At 48.6% G+C, this 24,648-nt stretch overlaps 1 protein-coding gene across 1 annotated transcript; it reads left to right on the top strand.

Annotated features, from left to right (window-relative positions):
* Nucleotides 1-1,229: 1,229 nt before the first annotated feature.
* On the top strand, nucleotides 1,230-24,097 carry ITM2A (integral membrane protein 2A). Its single transcript, XM_077286432.1, has 6 exons — nucleotides 1,230-1,513; nucleotides 21,229-21,363; nucleotides 21,451-21,633; nucleotides 21,773-21,883; nucleotides 21,989-22,139; nucleotides 23,032-24,097. Exons 1-6 carry the CDS (start codon nucleotides 1,436-1,438, stop codon nucleotides 23,118-23,120), a joined length of 747 nt encoding a protein of 248 aa, XP_077142547.1. The 5' UTR covers nucleotides 1,230-1,435; the 3' UTR covers nucleotides 23,121-24,097.
* Nucleotides 24,098-24,648: the final 551 nt, after the last annotated feature.

The following is a 24,648-nucleotide window of genomic DNA, read 5'->3' as shown; positions in this document are numbered from 1 at the left end:
CTGCTCTAGGAATATATATGGGGCACACAGTATATACAGGAGGCTGCTCTAGGAATATATATGGGGCACACAGTATATACAGGGGGCTGCTCTAGGAATATATATGGGGCACACAGTATATACAGGAGGCTGCTCTAGGAATATATATGGGGCACACAGTATATACAGGGGGCTGCTCTGGGAATACATATGGGGGCATACAGTATATACAGGGGGCTGCTCTAGGAATATATATGGGGCATACAGTATATACAGGAGGCTGCTCTAGGAATATATATGGGGCACACAGTATATACAGGGGCTGCTCTGGGAATACATATGGGGGCATACAGTCTATACAGGGGGCTGCTCTAGGAATATATATGGGGGCACACAGTATATACAGGGGGCTGCTCTAGGAATATATATGGGGGCACACAGCATATACAAGGGGCTGCTCTGGGAATACATATGGGGGCACACAGTATATACAGGAGGCTGCTCTAGGAATATACTGTATATGGGGGCACACAGTATATACAGGGGGCTGCTCTGGGAATATATATGGGGGCACACAGTATATACAGGGGGCTGCTCTGGGAATATATATGGGGGCAAACAGTATATACAGGGGGCTGCTCTGGGAATATATGGGGGGCACACAGTATACACAGGGGGCTGCTCTGGGAATATATATGGGGGCAAACAGTATATACAGGGGGCTGCTCTGGGAATATATGGGGGGCACACAGTATATACAGGGGGCTGCTCTGGGAATATATATGGGGGCAAACAGTATATACAGGGGGCTGCTCTGGGAATATATGGGGGGCACACAGTATATACAGGGGGCTGCTCTGGAAATACATATGGGGGCACACAGTATATACAGGGGGCTGCTCTGGGAATATATGGGGGGCACACAGTATATACAGGTGGCTGCTTTGGGAATATATATGGGGGTCACACAGTATACACAGGGGGCTGCTCTGGGAATATATGGGGGGTCACACAGTATACACAGGGGGCTGCTCTGGGAATATATGGGGGGCACACAGTATACACAGGTGGCTGCTCTGGGAATATATATGGGGGTCACACAGTATACACAGGGGGCTGCTCTGGGAATATATACAGGGGGCTGCTCTAGGAGAAATATATATATATATATATATATATATATATATATATATATCGTGTTTACACAAAACAGAGCCTATATATATAGAGAGGCTCTGTTCTGTGTAAACACGATAAGACCCACCAGACACAGCCCCGTTTCCCATGATCACCTGACAGCACGTACAGGAAGTCTCTCTCCCTGCGCTTGATACCACGTGACACTTGTAGCCCCGCCCCGCCAGGAGCAGCTGATGTGGGCGGGGCCAAGCTGTTGTTACTGCGTCACCCGGCGCCGCAGAGTCAGTGTGGTGTCGGCTGTTGCCCGCGGGTCACGATGGTGAAGATCGCGTTCACTTCTCCTTTCTCCGCCAAGGAACCGGCCAAGGACGCGCAGTGCCTCGTACCGGACAAGGTAAACGTCTTTCCGTGACCTCCCAGTCTGAGACCTAGTGACCGGATCACCTGACTGCGGGGATTGCAGGCCGAGACCTGACGGCAACCCCTCCACTCAACACCGGGGGGCGCTGTGTATATAGTGGTGGGGTGACCCTTGTATATAACACCGGGGGGCGCTGTGTATATAGTGGGGGGGTGACCATGGCCTTGTATATAACACCGGGGGGCGCTGTGTATATAGTGGTGGGGTGACCCTTGTATATAACACCGGGGGGCGCTGTGTATATAGTAGTGGGGGGTGACCCCTGTATATAACACCGGGGGGGGGCGCTGTGTATATAGTAGTGGGGGGTGACCCCTGTATATAACACCGGGGGGCGCTGTGTATATAGTAGTGGGGGGTGACCCCTGTATATAACACCGGGGGGGGGGGCGCTGTGTATATAGTAGTGGGGGGTGACCCTTGTATATAACACCGGGGGGCGCTGTGTATATAGTAGTGGGGGGTGACCCCTGTATATAACACCGGGGGGCGCTGTGTATATAGTAGTGGGGGGTGACCCCTGTATATAACACCGGGGGGGGGGGGCGCTGTGTATATAGTAGTGGGGGGTGACCCCTGTATATAACACCGGGGGGGGGGGCGCTGTGTATATAGTAGTGGGGGGTGACCCCTGTATATAACACCGGGGGGCGCTGTGTATATAGTAGTGGGGGGTGACCCCTGTATATAACACCGGGGGGCGCTGTGTATATAGTAGTGGGGGGTGACCCCTGTATATAACACCGGGGGGCGCTGTGTGTATAGTAGTGGGGGGTGACCCCTGTATATAACACCGGGGGGCGCTGTGTATATAGTAGTGGGGGGGTTACCCCTGTATATAACACGGGGGCGCTGTGTATATAGTAGTGGGGGGTGACCCTTGTATATAACACCGGGGGGCGCTGTGTATATAGTAGTGGGGGGGTGACCCCTGTATATAACACAGGGGGGCGCTGTGTATATAGTAGTGGGGGGTGACCCTTGTATATAACACCGGGGGGCGCTGTGTATATAGTAGTGGGGGGTGACCCCTGTATATAACACCGGGGGGCGCTGTGTATATAGTAGTGGGGGGGTGACCCCTGTATATAACACAGGGGGGCGCTGTGTATATAGTAGTGGGGGGTGACCCTTGTATATAACACCGGGGGGCGCTGTGTATATAGTAGTGGGGGGTGACCCCTGTATATAACACCGGGGGGGGGCGCTGTGTATATAGTAGTGGGGGGTGACCCCTGTATATAACACCGGGGGGCGCTGTGTATATAGTAGTGGGGGGTGACCCCTGTATATAACACCGGGGGGCGCTGTGTATATAGATATATAGATTCACCGGTCAGGGAGCTTCAAACAAGACATAGAGACCCTGAAAGACAAGGCCTGCAAAACCTTCTATGCCATCCAAAGGAAACTCTACCATCTGAAGCCACCAGTGAGGGTCTGGCTAAAAATCTTCGACTCCATCATCGCCCCAATCCTCCTGTATGGCAGCGAAGTCTGGGGTCCTCACACCTACCCAGACTGGTCAAGGTGGGATTCCAGTCCAACAGAAATATTCCACCTGGAATTCTGCAAGCACCTTCTCCAGGTCCATCGGAGCACCTCCAACAGTGCTGGTCGGGCCGAGCTGGGCAGATTCCCTCTGCACCTAACAGTTCTAAAGAGGGCGCTGTCATTCCGGGCTCACCTGCATAGGAGCAATCCAAGCTCCCATCACCATAAAGCCCTGATACATGTAGGTGAAACAGAAAAACCAGAATCCTCGGAACAGCCCAGCTAAACCCAACCGGACCAGAACACCGATCACAACCTGACAAAAGCCGGAATCAGGAAAGATGGCAGACGAAGGCCAGGAGAAGTATGTCAGTGACTGTAAGAATATCATCAGCTCACAGAAACTGATCATGTACCGGAGTCTTCAGAGAGACTACAGACTGGCCCCATATCTGGAGAAACTCCCGGACCCCAGAGATCGCAAGATCCTGAGCCGATATAGACTCAGTGCCCACAATCTGGCCATCGAATGTGGCCGACACAGGCAGAACTACAAGCCCAGGGAGGAAAGACTGTGCCAACACTGTGATCAGGAGGCCATAGAGGACGAAACCCACTTCCTGCTACACTGCTCCAAATACTCCGCAGTGAGGGACACTCACTTCAGGAGACTCTCACATCTCTTCCCGGATTTCATCACCATGAAGGAGGAAGAGAAGACATATATCCTGCTGGGAGAAGAAGAGAGAGCAGTGGAGATAGCAGCATGGTCTGTGAGCGAATGTCATAGACTGCGAGAAAGAGAACTATGATGCCATGGACTATAGCCCCCACAATGGATCTGCCCCCATCCACCTCCCCTATGCCATGGACTATAGCCCCCACCCTGGATCTGCCCCCATCCACCTTCCCTATGCCATGGACTATAGCCTCCACAATGGATCTGCCCCCATCCACCTTCCCTATGCCATGGACTATAGCCCCTACCCTGGATCTGCCCCCATCCACCTCCCCTATGCCATGGACTATAGCCCCCACCCTGGATCTGCCCCCATCCACCTCCCCTACCTCTCCTACCCAACATCCCCACAGTCCCTATCCCTATTGCCTTTATACACTTGCTTTGGCAAAACTGATGTGTATCTGGTCCTGCCAATAAAGCTTCTTTGAATCTTGAATCTTGTATATAGTGGTGGGGTGACCACTGTATGGAACACCAGGTGGAGGCGCTGTGTGTATATAGTGGTAGGGTGACCCCTGTACATTACACCGGGGGCGCTGTGTATATAGTGGTGGGGTGACCCCTGTATATAACACCGGGGGCGCTGTGTATATAGTGGGGTGACCCCTTTATATAACATCGGGGGGGTGCTGTGTATATAGTTGTCAACCTATCCACGGGAGGACCCTGACAGCTTGGGGGCCCCTGGGCAAGTAAAGAAGCTTTCCCATGCTCCATCAGCCGTCATTGCATTATACATCTAACAAGACAGGACGGTATGTAATAAAGACATATAATCCTATATGTAAGGGATGGAGCTGTGCATAAGACACATTTCTAATGGAGGAGCTGATGGACTGGTCGTCTGGTCACATGTGCTCCATCAACAGTCATTTTATATCTAACAAGAGAGGGGGGGGACTGTGTAATAAAAGACGGCGCTGTGAATAACAAAAATAGCAAGAATAAACTATGTAAGAGACAGCACTGTACATAACAGCAGAGGAAGCTATATCATCAGGGACTACACCATATATAGTAAGGAATGGTGTTATACATACTAAAACAGGAAACTATGTAACTAAGGATGGTGTTATACATAAGTGAGTACACTATATACTAAGGGACTATACTATACGTAAGTGAGCACACTATACTAAGGGACTGTACTGTACAAAATAAGTGAGTACACTATATACTAAGGGACTGCGCTGTACATAAGTGAGCACACTATATACTAAGGGACTGCTATACATAATAAGTGAGCACACTATATACTAAGGGACTGCGCTGTACATAAGTGAGCACACTATATACTAAGGGACTGTGCTATACATAATAAGTGAGCACACTATATACTAAGGGACTGTGCTGTACATAAGTGAGTACTATACTGTGCTATACATAATAAAGCTACATCCCTGTATCTGTGTGTAGTGCTGCCCGCTTTTACAGACCCATTGAGCATGTCCTCAAAATCGGAACAGAAGAGGACATTCTCTGACCCTCGCTGATCTCATTCTCAGATCCGTGATTTTCATGCATGTGTGAATGGAGCTATAAAACCCTGAGTCCGTGTGCCGTCTGATAAAAAAACCTGGAAGCACACGGACATTTCACACCAATGTGAGAATGTAGAATAAGGGATGTTACAGAAAACATTATCGCACATACAGAATAATATCTACATCCAGGCACCGCTGACGTCTCAGAGCCGCTTTCTCCTGTTTCTCCTCCATCTGGTCAGACCTTCATGTCGACATCTCCCAGCCATGACTCGTATTGTCACAATGATCTTCACAGCCCTGAAAATAACAAGGTCACATACATTGTATACATACATGTGTCTCCCCTGAATACAGATACGTACCCCACCATTAATATACTATTAGCCACCCACCAATATAAAGTGATAATCAGCACTGTGCCCCCATTGTTATATTCTCTGACTCCAATAATATAAATTATTCAGTCTGTGACTCCCCCTATTACCTGTTCGGCTTTGTGCACACAGAATATATGGAAGGTTTTACAGTGCAGGAAAAGTGACTGAGATCCCTGAAGTCTTGTGCACACGCTGATTATTTTTCCTTGCAGATTTGTAGCAGATTAACCCCTTCACCCCCAAGGGTGGTTTGCACGTTAATGACCGGGCCAATTTTTACAATTCTGACCACTGTCCCTTTATGAGGTTATAATTCTGGAACGCTTCAACGGATCTCTGTTTTCTCGTGACATATTGTACTTTATGATATTACCTGCATTTATTTGTGAAAAAAATGGAAATTTGGTGAAAATGTTGAAAATTTCGCAATTTTCCAACTTTGAATTTTTATGCCCTTAACCCCTTCCCGACCTTTGACGCAGCGTATGCGTCATGAAAACCAGTGCCAATCCAACCTGTGACGCAGCATATGCGTCATAGCCGGATCGCGTCCCTGCAGGCCGGGTGAAAGGGTTAACTCCAATTTCACCCGACATGCAGGGACAGGGGGAGTGGTGCTACAGCCCAGGGGGGGTGGCTTCGCCCCCCCCGTGGCTACGATCACTCTGATTGGCTGTTTCACTTTCAACAGCCAATCAGAGCAATCTGTAATAATTCACCTATGAAAATTGGTGAAATATTACAATCCAGCCATGGCCAATGCTGCAATAGCATCGGCCATGGCTGGAGACCTCGATCTGGCCCCCCCACCGACTGGCGGCGGCAATCTGCAGCCGCCGTCAGTGTTCCCTACCCCTCCGTCCTGTCCTAAGCGCCTTCCTCTCCCCTCCGCACCCCCCATACTTACCTAGTCCCGGTGTCCTCCGTCTTTTCGCATGGGCGCCGCCATCTTGGAAAATGGCGGGCGCATGTGCAGTGCGCCCGCCGAATCGGCCGGCAGATTCGTTCCCTGTGCATTTTGATCGCTGTGATAAGTTCTATCACAGCAATCAAAATAAAAAAATTGTAAATAAACCCCCCCTTTATCACTCCCATAGGTAGGGCCAATAATAAAATACAGAAAATATATTTATTTTTGTTTTTCAGTTAGGGGTAGGGTTAGGGGTAGGGATAGGGTTGCCCTTGGGGATAGGGTTGCCCTTGGGGATAGGGTTGCCCTTGGGGATAGGGTTGCCCTTGGGGCTAGGGTTGCCCTTGGGGCTAGAATTAGGCTATGTGCACACGGTGCAGATTTGGCTGCGGATCCGCAGCGGATTGGTCGCTGCGGATTCGTAGCAGTTTTCCATCACGTTTACAGTACCACGTAAACCTATGGAAAACCAAATCCGCTGTGCCCATGGTGCGGAAAATACAGCGCGGAAACGCTGCGTTGTATTTTCCGCAGCATGTCAATTCTTTGTGCGGATTCCGCAGCTTCTTACACCTGCTCCATAATAGGAATCCGCAGTTGAAATCCACACAAAAAACGCTGTAAATCCGTAGGTAAAGCGCAGTGCGTTTTACCTGCAGATTTTTCAAAAACGGTGCCGAAAAATCCGCACACAAATCCGCAACATGGGCACATAGCCTTAGGGTTAGGGTTGGGATTAGGGTTAGGGGTGTGTTGGGGTTAGTGTTTGAGTTAGAATTGAGGGGTTTCCACTGTTTAGGCACATCAGGGGGTCTCCAAACGCAACATGGCGCCACCATTGATTCCAGCCAATCTTGCATTGAAAAAGTCAAATGGTGCTATCTCCCTTCCGAGCCCAGACGTGTGCCCAAACAGTGGTTTACCCCCACATATGGGGTACCAGCGTACTCAGGAGAAACTGGACAACAACTTTTGGGGTCCAATTTCTCCTGTAACTGTTGGGAAAATAAAAAATTGCGGGCTAAAAAATTATTTTTGAGGAAAGAAAAATGATTTTTTATTTTCACGGCTCTGCGTTATAAACTTCTGTGAAGCACTTGGGGGTTCAAAGTGCTGACCACACATCTAGATAAGTTCCTTTGGGGGTCTAGTTTCCAAAATGGGGTCACTTGTGGGGAGTTTCCACTGTTTAGGCACATCAGGGGCTCTGCAAACGCAACGTGATGCCCGCAGAGCATTCCATCAAAGTCTGCATTTCAAAATGTCACTACTTCCCTTCCGAACCCCGACGTGTGCCCAAACAGTGGTTTACCCCCACATATGGGGTATCAGCGTACTCAGGAGAAACTGGACAACAACTTTTGGGGTCAAATTTCTCCTGTTACCCTTGGGAAAATAAATAAATGTGGGCTAAAAAATCATTTTTGAGAAAAGAAGAATTATTTTTTGTTTTCATGGCTCTGCGTTATAAATTTCTGTGAAGCACCTTTGGGTTTAAAGTGCTCACTATGCATCTAGATAAGTTCCTTGGGGCGTCTAGTTTCCAAAATGGGGTCCCTTCTGGGGGAGCTCCAATGTTTAGGCACACGGGGGCTCTCCAAACGAGACATGGTGTCCGCTAATGATTGGAGCTAATTTTCCATTCAAAAAGCCTAATGGCATGCCTTCCCTTCCGAGCCCTGCCGTGCACCCAAACAGTGGTTTACCCCCACATATGGGGTATCAGCGTACTCAGGAGAAATTGGACCCCAAATGTTGGTGTCCAGTTTGTCCTGATACCCTTGGGAAAATAAAAAATTCCGGGCTAAAAAATCATTTTTGAGGAAAGAAGAATTATTTTTTATTTTCACGGCTCTGCGTTATAAACTTCTGTGAAGCACCTTTGGGTTTAAAGTGCTCACTATGCTTCTAGATAAGTTCCTTGGGGCATCTAGTTTCCAAAATGGGGTCCCTTGTGGGGGAGCTCCAATGTTTAGGCACACGGGCTCTCCAAACGCGACATGGTGTCCGCTAAAGATTGGAGCCAATTTTTCATTCAAAAAGTCAAATGGCGCTCCTTCCCTTCCGAGCCCTGCCGTGCGCCCAAACAGTGGTTTACCCCCACATATGAGGTATCAGCGTACTCAGGACAAATTGGACAACAACGTTCGTGGTCCAGTTTCTCCTTTTACCCTTGGGAAAATAACAAAATTGTTGCTAAAATATAATTTTTGTGACTAAAAAGTTAAATGTTCATTTTTTTCCTTCCGTGTTGCTTCTGCTGCTGTGAAGCACCTGAAGGGTTAATAAACTTCTTGAATGTGGTTTTTAGCACCTTGAGGGGTGCAGTTTTTAGAATGGTGTCACTTTTGGGTATTTTCAGCCATATAGAACCCTGAAACTGACTTCAAATGTGAGGTGGTCCCTAAAAAAAATGGTTTTGTAAATTTTGTTGTAAAAATGAGAAATCACTGGTCAAATTTTAACCCTTATAACTTCCTAGCAAAAAAAAATTTTGTTTCCAAAATTGTGCTGATGTAAAGTAGACATGTGGGAAATGTTACACAGGCCAACAAAAAACAACTTTTTTTATGTTTCTTTGATGAAAATAGGCAAATATTACTAATTTTGGGTCGAGAAACTCAAATATACCCACAGAATTGTTTAATTAGCTCTCGTTTTTTAGATACACGCCATGGAAGTATGTGCTGTAGGTAGCGAGAAGAATTCATTACAAGAGTATAAATTGCACAGTACAGTACACATATTTAGTATCGCCGCGTCCGTAACGACCCAACCTATAAAACTGTCCCACTAGTTAACCCCTTCAGTAAACACCGTAAGAAAAAAAAAAAAAAACGAGGCAAAAAACAACGCTTTATTACCATACCGCCGAACAAAAAGTGGAATAACACGCGATCAAAAAGATGGATATAAATAACCATGGTACCGCTGAAAACGTCATCTTGTCCCGCAAAAAACAAGCCGCCATACAGCATCATCAGCAAAAAAATAAAAAAGTTATAGTCCTCAGAATAAAGCGATGCCAAAATAATTATTTTTTCTATAAAATAGTTTTTATCGTATAAAAGCGCCAAAACATTAAAAAATGATATAAATGAGGTATCGCTGTAATCGTACTGACCCGACGAATAAAACTGCTTTATCAATTTTACCAAACGCAGAACGGTATAAAGAAATTCATGAATAGCTGGTTTTTGGTTATTCTGCCTCACAAAAAACGGAATAAAAAGTGATAAAAAATGGTCACGTGTCCGAAAATGTTACCAATAAAAACGTCAACTCGTCCCGCAAAAAACAAGACCTCACATGACTCTGTGGACCAAAATGTGGAAAAATTATAGGTCTCAAAATGCCACGTATATAAGTGCCACGTATTTAAGTGCCACGTATAAGTGCCACGTATTTAAGTGCCACGTATAAGCAAAGTAATGATGGTAAGCAGTCTTCACAAGTGGAGTAATTGGTCTTCTTTGGTTGGCAAATGTCACATAACCACACACGTAACAAAAATTGTTAACAATATTTGCACATTTACGAGGCATTTTCAAAGTGTAAATTCTCTCCACAAAATTACTGCAACAAGAGAAAGAGACTTCAATTAGTACAAACTATGCAGACACAATTTATAAAATGGCTGACATTGGTTCAACAGGTCTGTAATCAGGTTTACCAATACACATTTGTTGAAAATTCAAAATTTCCCTATTTTCCTGCATAATAATCTTAAATGACCTGTATCTCAGCAACAAGAGCTAATAATGATTTTTAAGTAACATATTCGTTTTTAGGATGCTAAAATTATTACAAACCAGCTATTTTCATTTCAGAAACATTTTCACTGTTGGCCAGTGTTATTTATTAACTATTTTGTGTCACATAACTCTCTGGTTTAACAGAATAAAAATAAAAAATGTGAAAATTGGGAAATTTTCAAAATTTTCGCCAAATTTCTGTTTTTTTCACAAACGCAGAAATTATCGACCTAAATTTACCACTAACATGAAGCCCAATATGTCACAAAAAACAGTCTCAGAATCGCTAGGATCCGTTGAAGCGTTCCTGAGTTATTACCTCATAAAGGGACACTGGTCAGAATTGCAAAAAATGGCCAGGTCATTAAGGTCAAAATAGGCTGGGTCATGAAGGGGTTATTAGATGTCACACAAAATACTTAATAAGTAACATTTCCCACATGTCTACTTTACATCAGCACAATTTTGGAACCAACATTTTTTGGGGATAGGGAGCTATAAGGGTTAAAAGTTGACCAGCAATTTCTCATTTTTACAACACCGTTTTTTTTAGGGACCACATCTCATTTGAAGTCATTTTGAGGGGTCTATATGATAGAAAATAACCAAGTGTGACACCATTCTAAAAACTGCACCCCTCAAGGTGCTCAAAACCACATTCAAGAAGTATATTAACCCTTCAGGTGTTTCACAGGAATTGTTGGAATGTTTAAATAAAAATGAACATTTAACTTTTTTTCACAAAAAATTTACTTCAGCTCCAATTTGTTTTATTTTACCAAGGGTAACAGGAGAAAATAGACCCCAAAAGTTGTTGTACAATTTGTCCTGAGTACGCCGAAACCCCATATGTGGGGGTAAACCACTATTTGGGCGCATGGCAGAGCTCGGAAGCGAAGGAGCGCCATTTGACTTTTCAATGCAAAATAGACTGGAATTGAGATGGGACGCCATGTTGCGTTTGGAGAGCCCCTGATGTGCCAAAACATTGAAACACCCCCCCCCCCCCACAAGTGACACCATTTTGGAAAGTAGACCCCCTAAGGAACTCGTCTAGATGTGTTGTGAGCACTTTGACCCATTAAGTGATTCACGGAAGTTTATAATGCAGAGCCGTAAAAATAAAAATTCATTTTTGTGAAAAAATATGATCTTTTCGCCCCCAATTTTTTATTTTCCCAAGGGTAAGAGAAGAAATTGGACCCCAAAAGTTGTCCAATTAGTCCTGAGTACGCTGATACCCCATATGTGGGGGTAAACCACTGTTTGGGCGCATGGGAGAGCTCGGAAGGGAAGGTGCGCTGTTTGACTTTTCAATGCAAAATTGACAGGATTTGAGATGGGACGCCATGTTGCGTTTCGAGAGCCACTGATGTGCCTAAACATTGAAACCCCCCACAAGTGACGCCATTTTGGAAAGTAGACCCCCTAAGGAACTCATCTAGATGGGGGTTCAAAGCTCTCACAACACAAGTGTTTCACTACAGTTTATAACGCAGAGCCATGCAAATAAATTCTTTTTTTTTTTCCACAAAAATTATTTTGTAGCCCCTAGTTTTGTATTTTTCCAAGGGAAACAGTTGAAATTGGACCCCAAAATTTGTTGTCCAATTTGTCCTGAGTAGGCTGATACCCCATATGTGGGGGGGAACCACAGTTTGAGCGCATGGCAGAGCTCAGAAGGGAAGGAGCGTCATTTGGAATGCAGACTTAGATGGATTGGTCTGCAGGCGTCACATTGCGTTTGAAGAGCCCTTAATGTACCTAAACAGTAGAAACCCCCCACAAGTGACCCCATATTGGAAACTAGACCCCCCAAGGAACTTATCTAGATGTGTTGTGAGAACTTTGAACCCCCAAGTGTTTCACTACAGTTTATAACGCAGAGCCATGAAAATAAAAAATCATTTTTTTTTTCCACAAAAATTATTTTTTAGCCCCCAGTTTTGTATTTTCCCAAGGGTAACAGGAGAAATTGGACCCAAAAAGTTGTTGTCCAATGTGTCCTGAGTACGCTGATACCCCATATGTTGGGGTAAACCCCTGTTTGGGCGCACGGGAGAGCTTGGAAGGGAAGGAGCATTGTTTTACTTTTTCAACGCAGAATTGGCTGGAATTGAGATCGGACGCCATGTCGCGTTTGGAGAGCCCCTGATGTGCTTAAACTGGAAACCCCCCAATTATAACTGAAACCCTAATCCAAACACATCCCTAACCCTAATCCCAATGGTAACCCTAACCACACCTCTAACCCTGACACACACCGCTAACTCTAATCCCAACCCTATTCCCAACCGTAAATGTAATCCAAACCCTAACTTTAGCCCCAACCCTTACTCTAGCCCTAGCCCTAACCCTAACAGAAAAATGGAAATAAATAAAAAAAATTTATTTTTCCCTAACTAAGGAGGTGATGAAGGGGGGGGGGGGGGGGGTTGATTAATTTTATATTGTTTTTTTTAGTGGATTTTTATGATTGGCAGCCGTCACACACTGAAAGACGCTTTTTATTGCAAAAAATATTTTTTTGCGTTACCACATTTTGAGAGCTATAATTTTTCCATATTTTGGCCTACAGAATCATGTGAGGTCTTGTTGTTTTGCGGGACGAGTTGATGTTTTTATTGGTAACATTTTCGGCACGTGACATTTTTTTGATCGCTTTTTATTCCGATTTTTGTGAGGCAGAATGACCAAAAACCAGCTATTCATGAATTTCTTTTGGGGGAGGTGTTTATACCGTTCCGCGTTTGGTAAAATGGATAAAGCAGTTTTATTCTTCGGGTCAGTACGATTACAGAGATGCCTCATTTATATCCTTTTTTTTTGGGGGGGGGGGGGGCTTTTATACGATAATTATTTTTTCTCTAAAATAGTTTTTATCTTTGCATCACTTTATTCTGAGGACTAACTTTTTTTCTTTTTTCTTTGATGCTGTATGGCAGCTCGTTTTTTGTGGGACAAGATGACGTTTTCAGCGGTACCATGGTTATTTATATCTGTCTTTTTGATCTCGTGTTATTCCACTTTTTGTTTGGCGGTATGAGAATAAAGCGGTTTTTTGCCTTGTGTGGTGTGTGTTTTTTTTTTTTTTTTTTTTACGGTGTTCACTGAAGGGGGTAACTAGTGGGACAGTTTTACAGGTCGGTTCGTTATGGACGCGGCGATACTAAATATGTGTACTTTTATTGTTTTTTGTTTTTTTTAATTTGGATAAAGAAATGTATTTATAGGAAATATGTGTGTGTGTGTATATATGTATATATGTGTGTGTGTGTATATATATATATATATATATATTTATTTCAAAGAAGCTTTATTGGCAGGACCAAATGCACATCAGTTTTGCCAAAGCAAGTGTATAGAGGCAATAGGGATAGGGACTGTGGGGATGTTGGGTAGGAGCTGTAGGGGAGGTGGATGGGGGCAGATCCAGGGTGGGGGCTATAGTCCATGGCATAGGGGAGGTGGATGGGGGCAGATCCATTGTGGGGGCTATAGCCCATGGCATCATAGTTGTCTTTCTCGCAGTCTATGACATTCGCTCACATACCGCGCTGCTATCTCCACTGCTCTCTCTTCTTCTCCCAGCAGGATATATGTCTTCTCTTCCTCCTTCATGGTGATGAAGTCCGGGAAGAGATGTGAGAGTCTCCTGAAGTGAGTGTCCCTCACTGCTGAGTATTTGGAGCAGTGTAGCAGGAAGTGGGTTTCGTCCTCTATGGCCTCCTCATCACAGTGTTGGCACAGTCTTTCCTCCCTGGGCTTGTAGTTCTGCCTGTGTCGGCCACATTCGATGGCCAGATTGTGGGCACTGAGTCTATATCGGCTCAGGATCTTGCGATCTCTGGGGTCCGGGAGTTTCTCCAGATATGGGGCCAGTCTGTAGTCTCTCTGAAGACTCCGGTACATGATCAGTTTCTGTGAGCTGATGATATTCTTCCAGTCACTGACATACTTCTCCTGGCCTTCGTCTGCCATCTTCCTGATTCCAGCTTTTGTCAGGCTGTTGTGATTGGTGTTCTGGTCCGGTTGGGTTAGGCAGGGCTGTTCCGAGGGTTCTGGTTTTTCTGTTTCACCTACATGTATCAGGGCTTTATGGTGATGGGAGCTTGGATTGCTCCTATGCAGGTGAGCCCGGAATGACAGCGCCCTCTTTAGAACTGTTAGGTGTAGAGGGAATCTGCCCAGCTCGGCCCGACAAGCACTGTTGGAGGTGCTCCGATGGACCTGGAGAAGGTGCTTGCAGAATTCCAGGTGGAATATTTCAGTTGGACTGGAATCCCACCTTGACCAGTCTGGGTAGGTGTGAGGACCCCAGACTTCGCTGCCATACAGGAGGATTGGGGCGATGATGGAGTCGAAGATTTTTAGCCAGACCCTCACTGGTGGCTTCAGATGGTAGAGTTTCCTTTGGATGGCATAGAAGGTTTTGCGGGCCTTGTCTTTCAGGGTCTCTATGGCTTGTTTGAAGCTCCCTGACCGGTGAATCTCTAGGCCCAGGTAGGTATATTTGTGTGTTCCTGTGAGGTCGCAGTTGTTGAGGACAAATGTTGGGTGCTGGTCTGATCTTCTTTCTCCTCTGGAACACCATGGTGTTGGTTTTCTTTAGGTTGACCGGTAGAGCCCAGGTGGTGCTGAATTTCTCTAGGATTTTCAGGTTGTCCTGGAGGCCTTTCTCGGTTGGTGACAGCAGCAGCAGGTCATCTGCATACAGCAGGAATTTCACCTGCGTGTCGTGGAGGGTGAGACCTGGTGCTGAGGAGGATTCCAGGGCGGTAGCCAGCTCGTTGATGTAAATGTTGAAGAGTGTTGGACTTAGGCTGCAGCCTTGTCTGACCCCACGGCTCTGCTGGAAATAAGCCGTTCTTCTGCCGTTCACACTCACGCTGCAGCGGTTCTCAGTGTAGGAGCTTTTGATGACATCGAAGGTCTTTCCTCCTATTCCGCTCTCCAGCAGTTTCAGGAATAAGCCCGGGTGCCACACTGAATCAAAGGCCTTTTTAAAGTCCACAAAGCAGGCGTATATCTTCCCATTCTTTGTATTGTAGACGTGTCTCTGAATGAGGCTGTGCAGAGTATAGATGTGGTCAGTGGTGCGGTGGTTCGGCATGAACCCTGCTTGGCTCTTGCTGAGGACGTTGTGCTCGGTGAGGAAGGTGAGGATCCTCTTGTTCAGGATACTGTTGAACAGTTTTCCCAGGTTGCTGCTGACGCATATGCCTCTGTAGTTGGCTGGGTCATACCTGTCCCCACTCTTGTGGATGGGTGTGATGAGGCCTTGGTTCCATTTACAAGGGAAGTAGCCGGCACTCAGCACAATATTGAAGAGTTTAACCATTGCAGCCTGTATTTCTGGTGGGCTGTACTTCAGCATTTCTGGTAAGATTCCATGCAGGCCACCGGCTTTTCTACATCTTATGGAGGAGAGTCTCTCGGCTACTTCCTGTAGTGTTATAGGTGTATCCACCGGGTTTTGGAAGTTTTTGATTTTTTCCTCCATTGCTTTTAGTTTCGCCATTATGTTTTCCTGTTCTTGGCTTAGTTCTTCCTTTGGAATGTCTTTTATAGAGGTCTCTGAAGTATTGGAGCCAGAGGTTGCCATTTTGGATATGGGTGTTTTTCTTGTCTTTGGTGCCCATGTGGTTCCATAGTTCCCAGAAGGAGTTATCTTGGAGGGCGTCTTGGAGTTGGTTAAGCTTGGTAGAGATGTAACTCTGCTTCTTCCTCCTGAGGATAGTTTTGTACTGCCTTTGTATGGAGTCATAGGCTTCCCTCAGACCCAGGTGGTTGGGGTCTCTGTGTTTCTTGTTGGAGGCTGTTCTCAGGGTCTTTCGTACAGCTTTACATTCTCTGTCAAACCAGCCATTGACCTGTGTTTCTTTTGGTCTCTTGTAGTTGACTTTTTTTAAGGTCGGACAGTCTGGCCATTGCGTAGAATATATTGTTGAGGTCCTTTGCGGCTTGGCTCACTCCCTCTGGGTTTGGCTTGTACTCGAGGTTGTAGAAGTGGTGGAGCATCTGCTGTATTTCAGGTCTGCTGGAAGCTTCTTTATACTTTAGTGCCGACATTTTGGACCATTTATAGGATGGAGGCCGGGTGAAGAGGCCGCTCTGCTGTGGCTTCTGAGTGGATGGTTTCTCTGTAGATTTCATGTACAGAAGAAGTTGGCTGTGGTCTGACAGGTTCGTTTGTGGGGTGACTATGAGGGCGCTGACATCTGCCAGGTTCAGATCTGTAATGGCGTAGTCTACTACACTCCTCCCTACATGGGAGTTTAGTGTATACCTTCCTAAGGAGTCACCCTTGCTTCGTCCATTAAGGATATGAAGTCCTAAACTTCTACATACGTTCAGGAGCTTTCTGCCACTTTTGTTGACTGTACTGTCATAGCTGTTTCTCTCAGTGTGTACAGGGTCTTGGCCGTAATTCTCTGCTCCAAGTATGTAGATGTTTCCATCCGTGGTCAGGAAGTCTCTCTCTCTCTCCCTGTTCTTGCATTGAGGTCTCCAAAGATGAGAACTTTGCCCAGGGCCTGATAATGGGCGGCTTCTCTTTGTAAGATCTCGAAGCAGTCTGGATTGAAGTAGGGGGACTCTGGCGGTGGTATATAGGTGGCACAGAGGTGGACATCAGACTGGCAGGTGAGGATGGAGCTGCTGATTCTGATCCATATGTGGCTGCCTCCTTTCTTCACCGGTTTGATGTACTGGTGGAGCTCCTCTTTATACCAGATCAATACTCCTCCTGAGCCCCGGCCCTGTTTGGTGTTTTTATTTTTCTGGGCATGGACCGAGAATTCCTTGTATCCAATAGGCACCAGGGATTCGTTTTCGGCTCTGGTCCATGTTTCCAGGAGGATCTGAATGTCTATTTTTTTAGTCTTTGTATAAAATCAGGGTCCTTTGTTTTCGATCCAAAGGTTGAGGCGTTGAGACCCTGAATATTCCAGCTGTGTGTGTGTGTGTGTGTGTGTGTGTGTGTGTGTGTGTGTGTGTGTGTGTGTGTGTGTGTGTGTGTGTGTGTGTGTGTGTGTGTTTTTATTTTTTTTTTTACACTATAACATTGCCCCAGGGGGGGCATCATCTTATAGTTTAAGATCGCTGATGTAACAACTCTGCTGGCATCACGGCATGGCCTTGCATTTCTCACACTATCTTACCCACTGCTCCAGGTCATGATGTGGTTTCTGTTTTATGCCAGCTCCATGTTCTGTGTCTCTGCTCTCTGCATGCTTCATGGTTCTGTGTATAGAGGGGCGGCGCCTGAACTCTCTGGTTCTTATAGGAATCAGGTGCATCTGTCCAATCTGTTCCTGACCAATTGTCAAGAGGCCTCCAGTATATAGTGCAGCTCCACCCAGTGTTCTGGGCCTGTGCAATGTGTTAGCTCAGTTAGTGTCTTGCTTCTGAGTTTGCCTGGCCTTTCTCTGAGTTACTCCCTCTCTGGAGGATTCTCGGTGTTATTTCCTTGGTCTTGTTGTCCGCCCACCAGGAGGCAGTATATCCTGGTCCCAGTGTCTTTGTCCTTGTGTCTTGTTCCATTGCCTTGTCTGCACTTAGTCTTACCTTGGTCTCCTAGTCTTTGGCTTCCTTCCCTGTTGTCTTTCCTTGTATTCTCAGTCTGCTTACACTCCGCACTCTTGCAGCTCTGCCTGCTCTGAACCTTTGTGACTTTACCTCTGCTCCTCACTTCTGTGTTTCTGCTCCTTTCTACTCAGCTTATCTTCTGCTGTTGCAGTTATCCCTTGCTGCAGCTTCTCTCCACATTCTTTGTGGCTCTGCTCAGCTTTGCTGCAGAGACCCCTCCCGCAGCACCTCTCCGCTCCTTGCGGTTCTACCTGGCTCCGCTCCTTGCGGTTCTACCTGGCTCCGCTCCTTGCGGTTCTACCTGGCTCCGCTCCTTGCGGTTCTACCTGGCTCCGCTCCTTGCGGTTCTACCTGGCTCCGCTCCTTGCGGTTCTACCTGGCTCCGCTCCTTGCGGTTCTACCTGGCTCCGCTCCTTGCGGTTCTACCTGGCTCCGCTCCTTGCGGTTCTACCTGGCTCCGCTCCTTGCGGTTCTACCTGGCTCCGCTCCTTGCGGTTCTACCTGGCTCCGCTCCTTGCGGTTCTACCTGGCTCCGCTCCTTGCGGTTCTACCTGGCTCCGCTCCTTGCGGTTCTACCTGGCTCCGCTCCTTGCGGTTCTACCTGGCTCCGCTCCTTGCGGTTCTACCTGGCTCCGCTCCTTGCGGTTCTACCTGGCTCCGCTCCTTGCGGTTCTACCTGGCTCCGCTCCTTGCGGTTCTACCTGGCTCCGCTCCTTGCGGTTCTACCTGGCTCCGCTCCTTGCGGTTCTACCTGGCTCCGCTCCTTGCGGTTCTACCTGGCTCCGCTCCTTGCGGTTCTACCTGGCTCCGCTCCTTGCGGTTCTACCTGGCTCCGCTCCTTGCGGTTCTACCTGGCTCCGCTCCTTGCGGTTCTACCTGGCTCCGCTCCTTGCGGTTCTACCTGGCTCCGCTCCTTGCGGTTCTACCTGGCTCCGCTCCTTGCGGTTCTACCTGGCTCCGCTCCTTGCGGTTCTACCTGGCTCCGCTCCTTGCGGTTCTACCTGGCTCCGCTCCTTGCGGTTCTACCTGGCTCCGCTCCTTGCGGTTCTACCTGGCTCCGCTCCTTGCGGTTCTACCTGGCTCCGCTCCTTGCGGTTCTACCTGGCTCCGCTCCTTGCGGTTCTACCTGGCTCCGCTCCTTGCGGTTCTACCTGGCTCCGCTCCTTGCGGTTCTACCTGGCTCCGCTCCTTGCGGTTCTACCTGGCTCCGCTCCTTGCGGTTCTACCTGGCTCCGCTCCTTGCGGTTCTACCTGGCTCCGCTCCTTGCGGTTCTACCTGGCTCCGCTCCTTGCGGTTCTACCTGGCTCCGCTCCTTGCGGTTCTACCTGGCTCCGCTCCTTGCGGTTCTACCTGGCTCCGCTCCTTGCGGTTCTACCTGGCTCCGCTCCTTGCGGTTCTACCTGGCTCCGCTCCTTGCGGTTCTACCTGGCTCCGCTCCTTGCGGTTCTACCTGGCTCCGCTCTTTGCGGTTCTACTTCTCCTGCACTTGGCTCCGCCGCCAGCTCTTGGCTCCGCCTCCTGCCTGTCTGCACTTGGCTCCGCCGCCAGCTCTTGGCTCCGCCTCCTGCCTGTCTGCACTTGGCTCCGCCTCCTGCATTTCTGTTCTTGGCTCTAGCTCCTGTGCTTTCGCTCTGCATCCGCTCTTGCGGTCTTTTTATACTTATTCCTAGGTCCTCGTGTCTGAACAGGTTCTTACCCGTTCTACATACCTGCCTGCAGACCGGTCCCTACCGGTTCTTCCAGTGTACCAGTCTTGTCCACCAGTCCTGCCAGAGAGCCAGCCGTGCCCGCCTGCCTACCAGAGAGCCAGCCGTGCCCGCCTGCCTGTGTTCCTGTTGTACCCGTCTGCCTGCCTATGTGCCATCCGTGCCCGCTTACTTGTCTATGTTCCGTTCCCCGGTGGGATCAGCAGCCACAACCAGACTCCACCCTGGAGTGGTACCTGGTAGCTTCCTATTGCACAAGTCTGACCTCACCATCAGAGGCTCCAGCGAACACCTAGGAAGCTACTTAGTTACGCCTCTTCCAGGGAGGTTTGGTCTGTGGCACAGTGGGGCCACACATACCCCCGCGTGCTCACGCCTTCCAGTCAGGGCGCGAGCGTGACAGCTGATCTGACACTTTGCTGTGCACTGTGTCAGATCAGCGATCTGACGTGCACTCCTGGAGGCTTACCAGTGCTGTGAAGCCACCTCCCTGCAGGACCCGGATGCAGCGGCCATCTTGGATCCGGGCCTGCTGCAGGGAGGAGAAGGTAAGAGACCCTCGGAGCAACGCAATCACATCGCGTTGCTCCGGGGGTCTCAGGGAAGCACGCAGGGAGCCCCCTCCCTGCGCGATGCTTCCCTATACCGTGAGCGCGGCCGATCGCATATGATGTACTATCCTGTCGGTGGTCATACGGGCCCACCCCATCTCGACGGGATAGTACGTCAGATGTCAGAAAGGGGTTAAGATCTGCATAATGTCAAATCTTAATTTCTCCCGTACTAATGGGGGAAAAATACGTAACAAAAGCATGGCAAAAATGTGGAAAAAAAATAAATGTATTTTATGCAACTTTCTTTCTGCCAACACATTTGGATATGCAGCAGAAACTTCTCCTTCCTGCAAATCCTGAACATGTACACACGGCCTTAGTGCTGTCCTGTGTCACCCCCCCCGTATCCTATCATTGCCCTCTCCCTCACCTCCGTCGTTGCCCTCTCCACCACCCCTCCTCTATCATTGCCCTCTCCACCGCGCACACACTGCGCCACTCACCTCTCCTCATGTTCCCCGCAGCATCTTCGTTGCTGGCAGCTATCTAACACATGCTGAATGCTGACATCATCCAGCCGCTCTACTGTGTCCTACAGGAAGTGTGGGCAGGAAGCAGGACGGATCCCTGCAGCTCCGCTGCCATTTTCTCCTGTAGGCAGCGGAGCTGCAGGGATCGCTCCATGCCCACCACACATGAGGAGAATCTGGCCAGGGGCCCCCAGAGCCGGATAAACATGCCAGATTGCCTTCAGTGTTAGCCGCCTGCGGGGGCCCACTCTCCTGCTGTCTTATCTGATCGCCCCATTTATTCTACAGATGTCCGCACTTTGTTACCATTTCTGCCCCTCTTTCCTGTAACTGTCCCTTTATCTGTTACTTTGTGTCCTCTTTTCTCTGTACTGTCCCTTCTGTACAGAGCTGGGAATATGTTGGTGCTATATAAGTAAATGCTCATCTGTCTTCCTCAGGCCTAGTGCCCGTCCTTTTATCTTGCTGATGTGCGGCTCTTCCATTTTAAAGGGCCGGTGTCTGCCTTCCTGACGTTTTTTTTCTTGTCTTGTATCTTACAGGATCCTGAGGTCGCCACTAATGTTCCGGACACGGCCTCCACGGGGCGCTGCCTGCTCACCCTCCTGGGTCTGGCGTTCATTTTGGCCGGGCTGATCGTTGGTGGTGCCTGCATCTATAAGTTCTTCATGCCGCGGGTGAGTTGGGTGGGGTGTGAAGTCGCCCTGTAGTCGTCGTGGTCTCGGACCCTCACAATATGTGTCCCTGCTTCTCCCCTGCTCCAGCCCAAGATGTTTGAGGGGCAGCTGTCGTACCTCGATCACACGGACGTGGACGAGGAGCCGTACTACCTGCCCGTGTCCGAGGAGGCAGACATCCGGGAGGAGGACAACGTGGCGCTGATCAATGTGCCTGTGCCGAGCTTCTCCGAGGGCGACTCCGCGGCCATCGTCCATGACTTCGACAGAGTAAGTGATCTGATGGGGTCTGGGGTGGAGATACTGGGTGCAGGGGGATATGAGGTGCAGACGGCCACTCCTAGGGGCTGTATAGATATATGGGGGGTTATGAATATTTGGGGTGCTGACGTCTCCTCCCTCCGCTCAGCTCCTCACTGCTTACCTGGACCTGCAGCTGCAGAAATGTTACATCATCAGCCTGAACACGTCGGTGGTGCTGCCGCCCCGTAACCTGATGGACCTCTTCATGAAGCTGGCGGTGCGTGTTTTCTCCTGTGCCCCCAGGATTTGTAGGCTATGTAACCTCTCGTACACCCTGGTGTAGTCGGGGGTCCCTGTAACCGCTGCTTCTCCTGTACCCCAGAGCGGGTCCTACCTGCCGCAGACGTACCTGGTGCGCGAGGAGCTGGTGGTGACGGAGCGGGTGGACGACGTGTCTGAGCTGGGGATCTTCATCTATCAGCACTGTGTGGGCCGGGAGACCTACCGACTGCAAAGGAGGGACCAGATCATAGGTAAGACCCCCCCCACCCCAAGGATAAGGGGCACAGAAAAGTGGTACATGGTAGCACCATAGTACAAGGGTGCCCGCACAGTAATGAGTAAAAATATTTGTTACACTATAAAACTAATAAAAACCGCCAAAGAGAAAACCACCAGGCGAAATAGTATAAATGGTGTAAACACGTTGTTAGTAATGTGACCCTACTAAAGATGGAGAGCACTAATGGTGTAGTATGCTAATCAGCTGCTGTACAAACATCCAGGTAGTCATGTGTTAAAGTAAAGCTGGATATAATCAGCTTGCTAATGTGTAAGCATAACCAAGCAATGTCTGCCAACAGGGACTGCACAGATATATGCAATATACAGGATATGTATGTAGGATATATGGAGCAAGTTTTACCAGGTGGGTGGTAGTGTGGCACACTCCCCGACGCGCGTTTCGGAACACAGTCCTGACGAGTCCTCCCGGCTGCACGTCTCACTCCTGTTCGACAGCCGCAACACATGCAGGGATAGCCTGTTTCTTAGACAATTCCTGTATGTGTTGCAGCTGTCGAACAGTGACTCAAACATAGTATTCGAGTACGCCTCTCAACAAACTCTCTGTCTTTTAGAAAGAAAAGATATATGTTGACTTTCGCCCTCTGCTGTCGTGTCGTCTCGCTGACAGTAGCCGGTGCTGTTCCGTCTTCTCTGGTTGCTGCTGTTGGACAGACGCCGTCTGTGGGGATCAGACATGGGCCGTCCTACATTGCGGAGGGGTTACCGGGCCGCTCCCCTATAAATGCTGCTCAGTTGTAGAATAAACGTCCATTTCCATAGATTTGCCCTCGCGGTCAGTGAATGTCCCGGTGTCGGGTTTGGGTCTCGCTGACCGCCGTCTCTGCTTTTGCTTTTCAGGCTTCCAGAAGCGCTCGGCGGAGAGCTGCATGGAGATCACCCACTTCGAGAACACGTTTGTGACGATGACCCGGATCTGTCCCGAGTGAGGCTCGCGGCGGACGGTGGTGGAGGAGTCGGCGGCTTTTCCAATTTTTAACCTGTGCAGTGATAATCATTCTTGACCTGTGCTCCTGCTTTGTAGCTTCTGTATGGACCTGACGTGACCGCGCCTCGCGGGCGACGCCAAACCTCAGGAATTCACCTGGAATTAGTGGCCGTAACCTCACTGTCCCCACGATGTGTCACCTGCCGGTGGCCGCAGCGCCGTCCCGGTGACCGAAGATTAATGTCGTTACTTCTAGATAGGACTCATCGTTCCGGCGCATGTTCCCTCTGTGTGCGGCTACTGTAACGCCTGTATCTGCTGCTTCTCCTGACACTGAGATTTTCTTAGATTGAAGTTTGTACTTTGCCACCCCCCTCCCCCCATATATGCACCCCTATATCTAATGTGGTGGAGTATATAGCGCGTCCCAGCAGCAGCGACTGCGGCGTTCACCTCCGGCGGCGTCTCATTGGGTGATGGGTATGTTACATGCACCTGGGGGTGCGGGCAGCATGGAGGGCTGAGTTTGGGGGGTGCAGCTGACTGGGGCCCTGTGATAGGGGGGTTCAGATGTTGCTGGGGGAGGGGGGGTCGATCAGCGGGTGACCTTTACCACTGGAGCCCCCAAATCTCACTACCCCCTTTACAGCAGATTGACCCAGCAATAACATGTGCCAATATTATCCTCATCCCCTTGTGACCTGTGTATGGGGGCTGGAGGGGGCATCAATTTATTAGGGGAAGATGGTGGGGGGGCACTGGCTTATGACAGGCGGGTGGTCTGGGGTGTTGCTGACCCGAGGAGGGGTCTTGCCTGCAATGAAGTCAGTATTACCAGCAGTGTTAGTGTGATGACCAGTAATTGGGGGCTTTTATACCCCTGCTCACTTGTTGTATATGATATGGATGGGAGTGAAGAGGTTAACGCTGCTCTGCTGCTGTAAAATGATTGACCTTGAAATAAAATTTGTTTCTCTACTGGGAGCCTCTGCCGTACTTTGACACCCTTATTGGGGCACCCGGGCCTCCTATAGAAGGGTAATCTGCCCAAACCCTTCGCCCATGAGCCAGAATCTACAGCGCCACCAAAACCTTCCTGGACCCTGACTGCAGTGCGGCCGTCAGACGAGGCTGCAACAAACGTGCAACAAATTCCTGCAGGACGACCAACTGCTCTGCACCCCGAGCCCCAGTCTGTGGGTCTATGGAGGCTTTACTCTGGGTGTAGTGCCCAAAAGTTACCAGCAGATGGCAGCAGCTCACCAAGGACTCTCTCCACTCGCTCTCTGGCGGCTTTTCCAACACAACCATTAATTTCCTCTTTTGGGCTGTGTTCACTCTCATTCTCACTACTACGATATTTATCGTCTGCCCAGAACTTTCTACGTATAGGGCTTGATTAGTTTGCTTTTTTTCTTGTATTTTTTGATAGTTTTTGCACCAAATTGGTCAAAATGGTTTCTGAATGCAAAAATGGTCTTTATTTTGGCCTTAGTTTTGGGCCTTATTAGGTTAAGTTCCCATGATGG

The sequence above is a fragment of the Ranitomeya variabilis genome, chromosome 2 (assembly GCF_051348905.1).
Source record: "Ranitomeya variabilis isolate aRanVar5 chromosome 2, aRanVar5.hap1, whole genome shotgun sequence".
Taxonomy (NCBI): Eukaryota; Metazoa; Chordata; class Amphibia; order Anura; family Dendrobatidae; genus Ranitomeya; species Ranitomeya variabilis.
The sequence above is the reverse complement of the archived record's forward strand: the minus strand, read 5'-3'. Positions and strand labels throughout refer to the sequence as shown.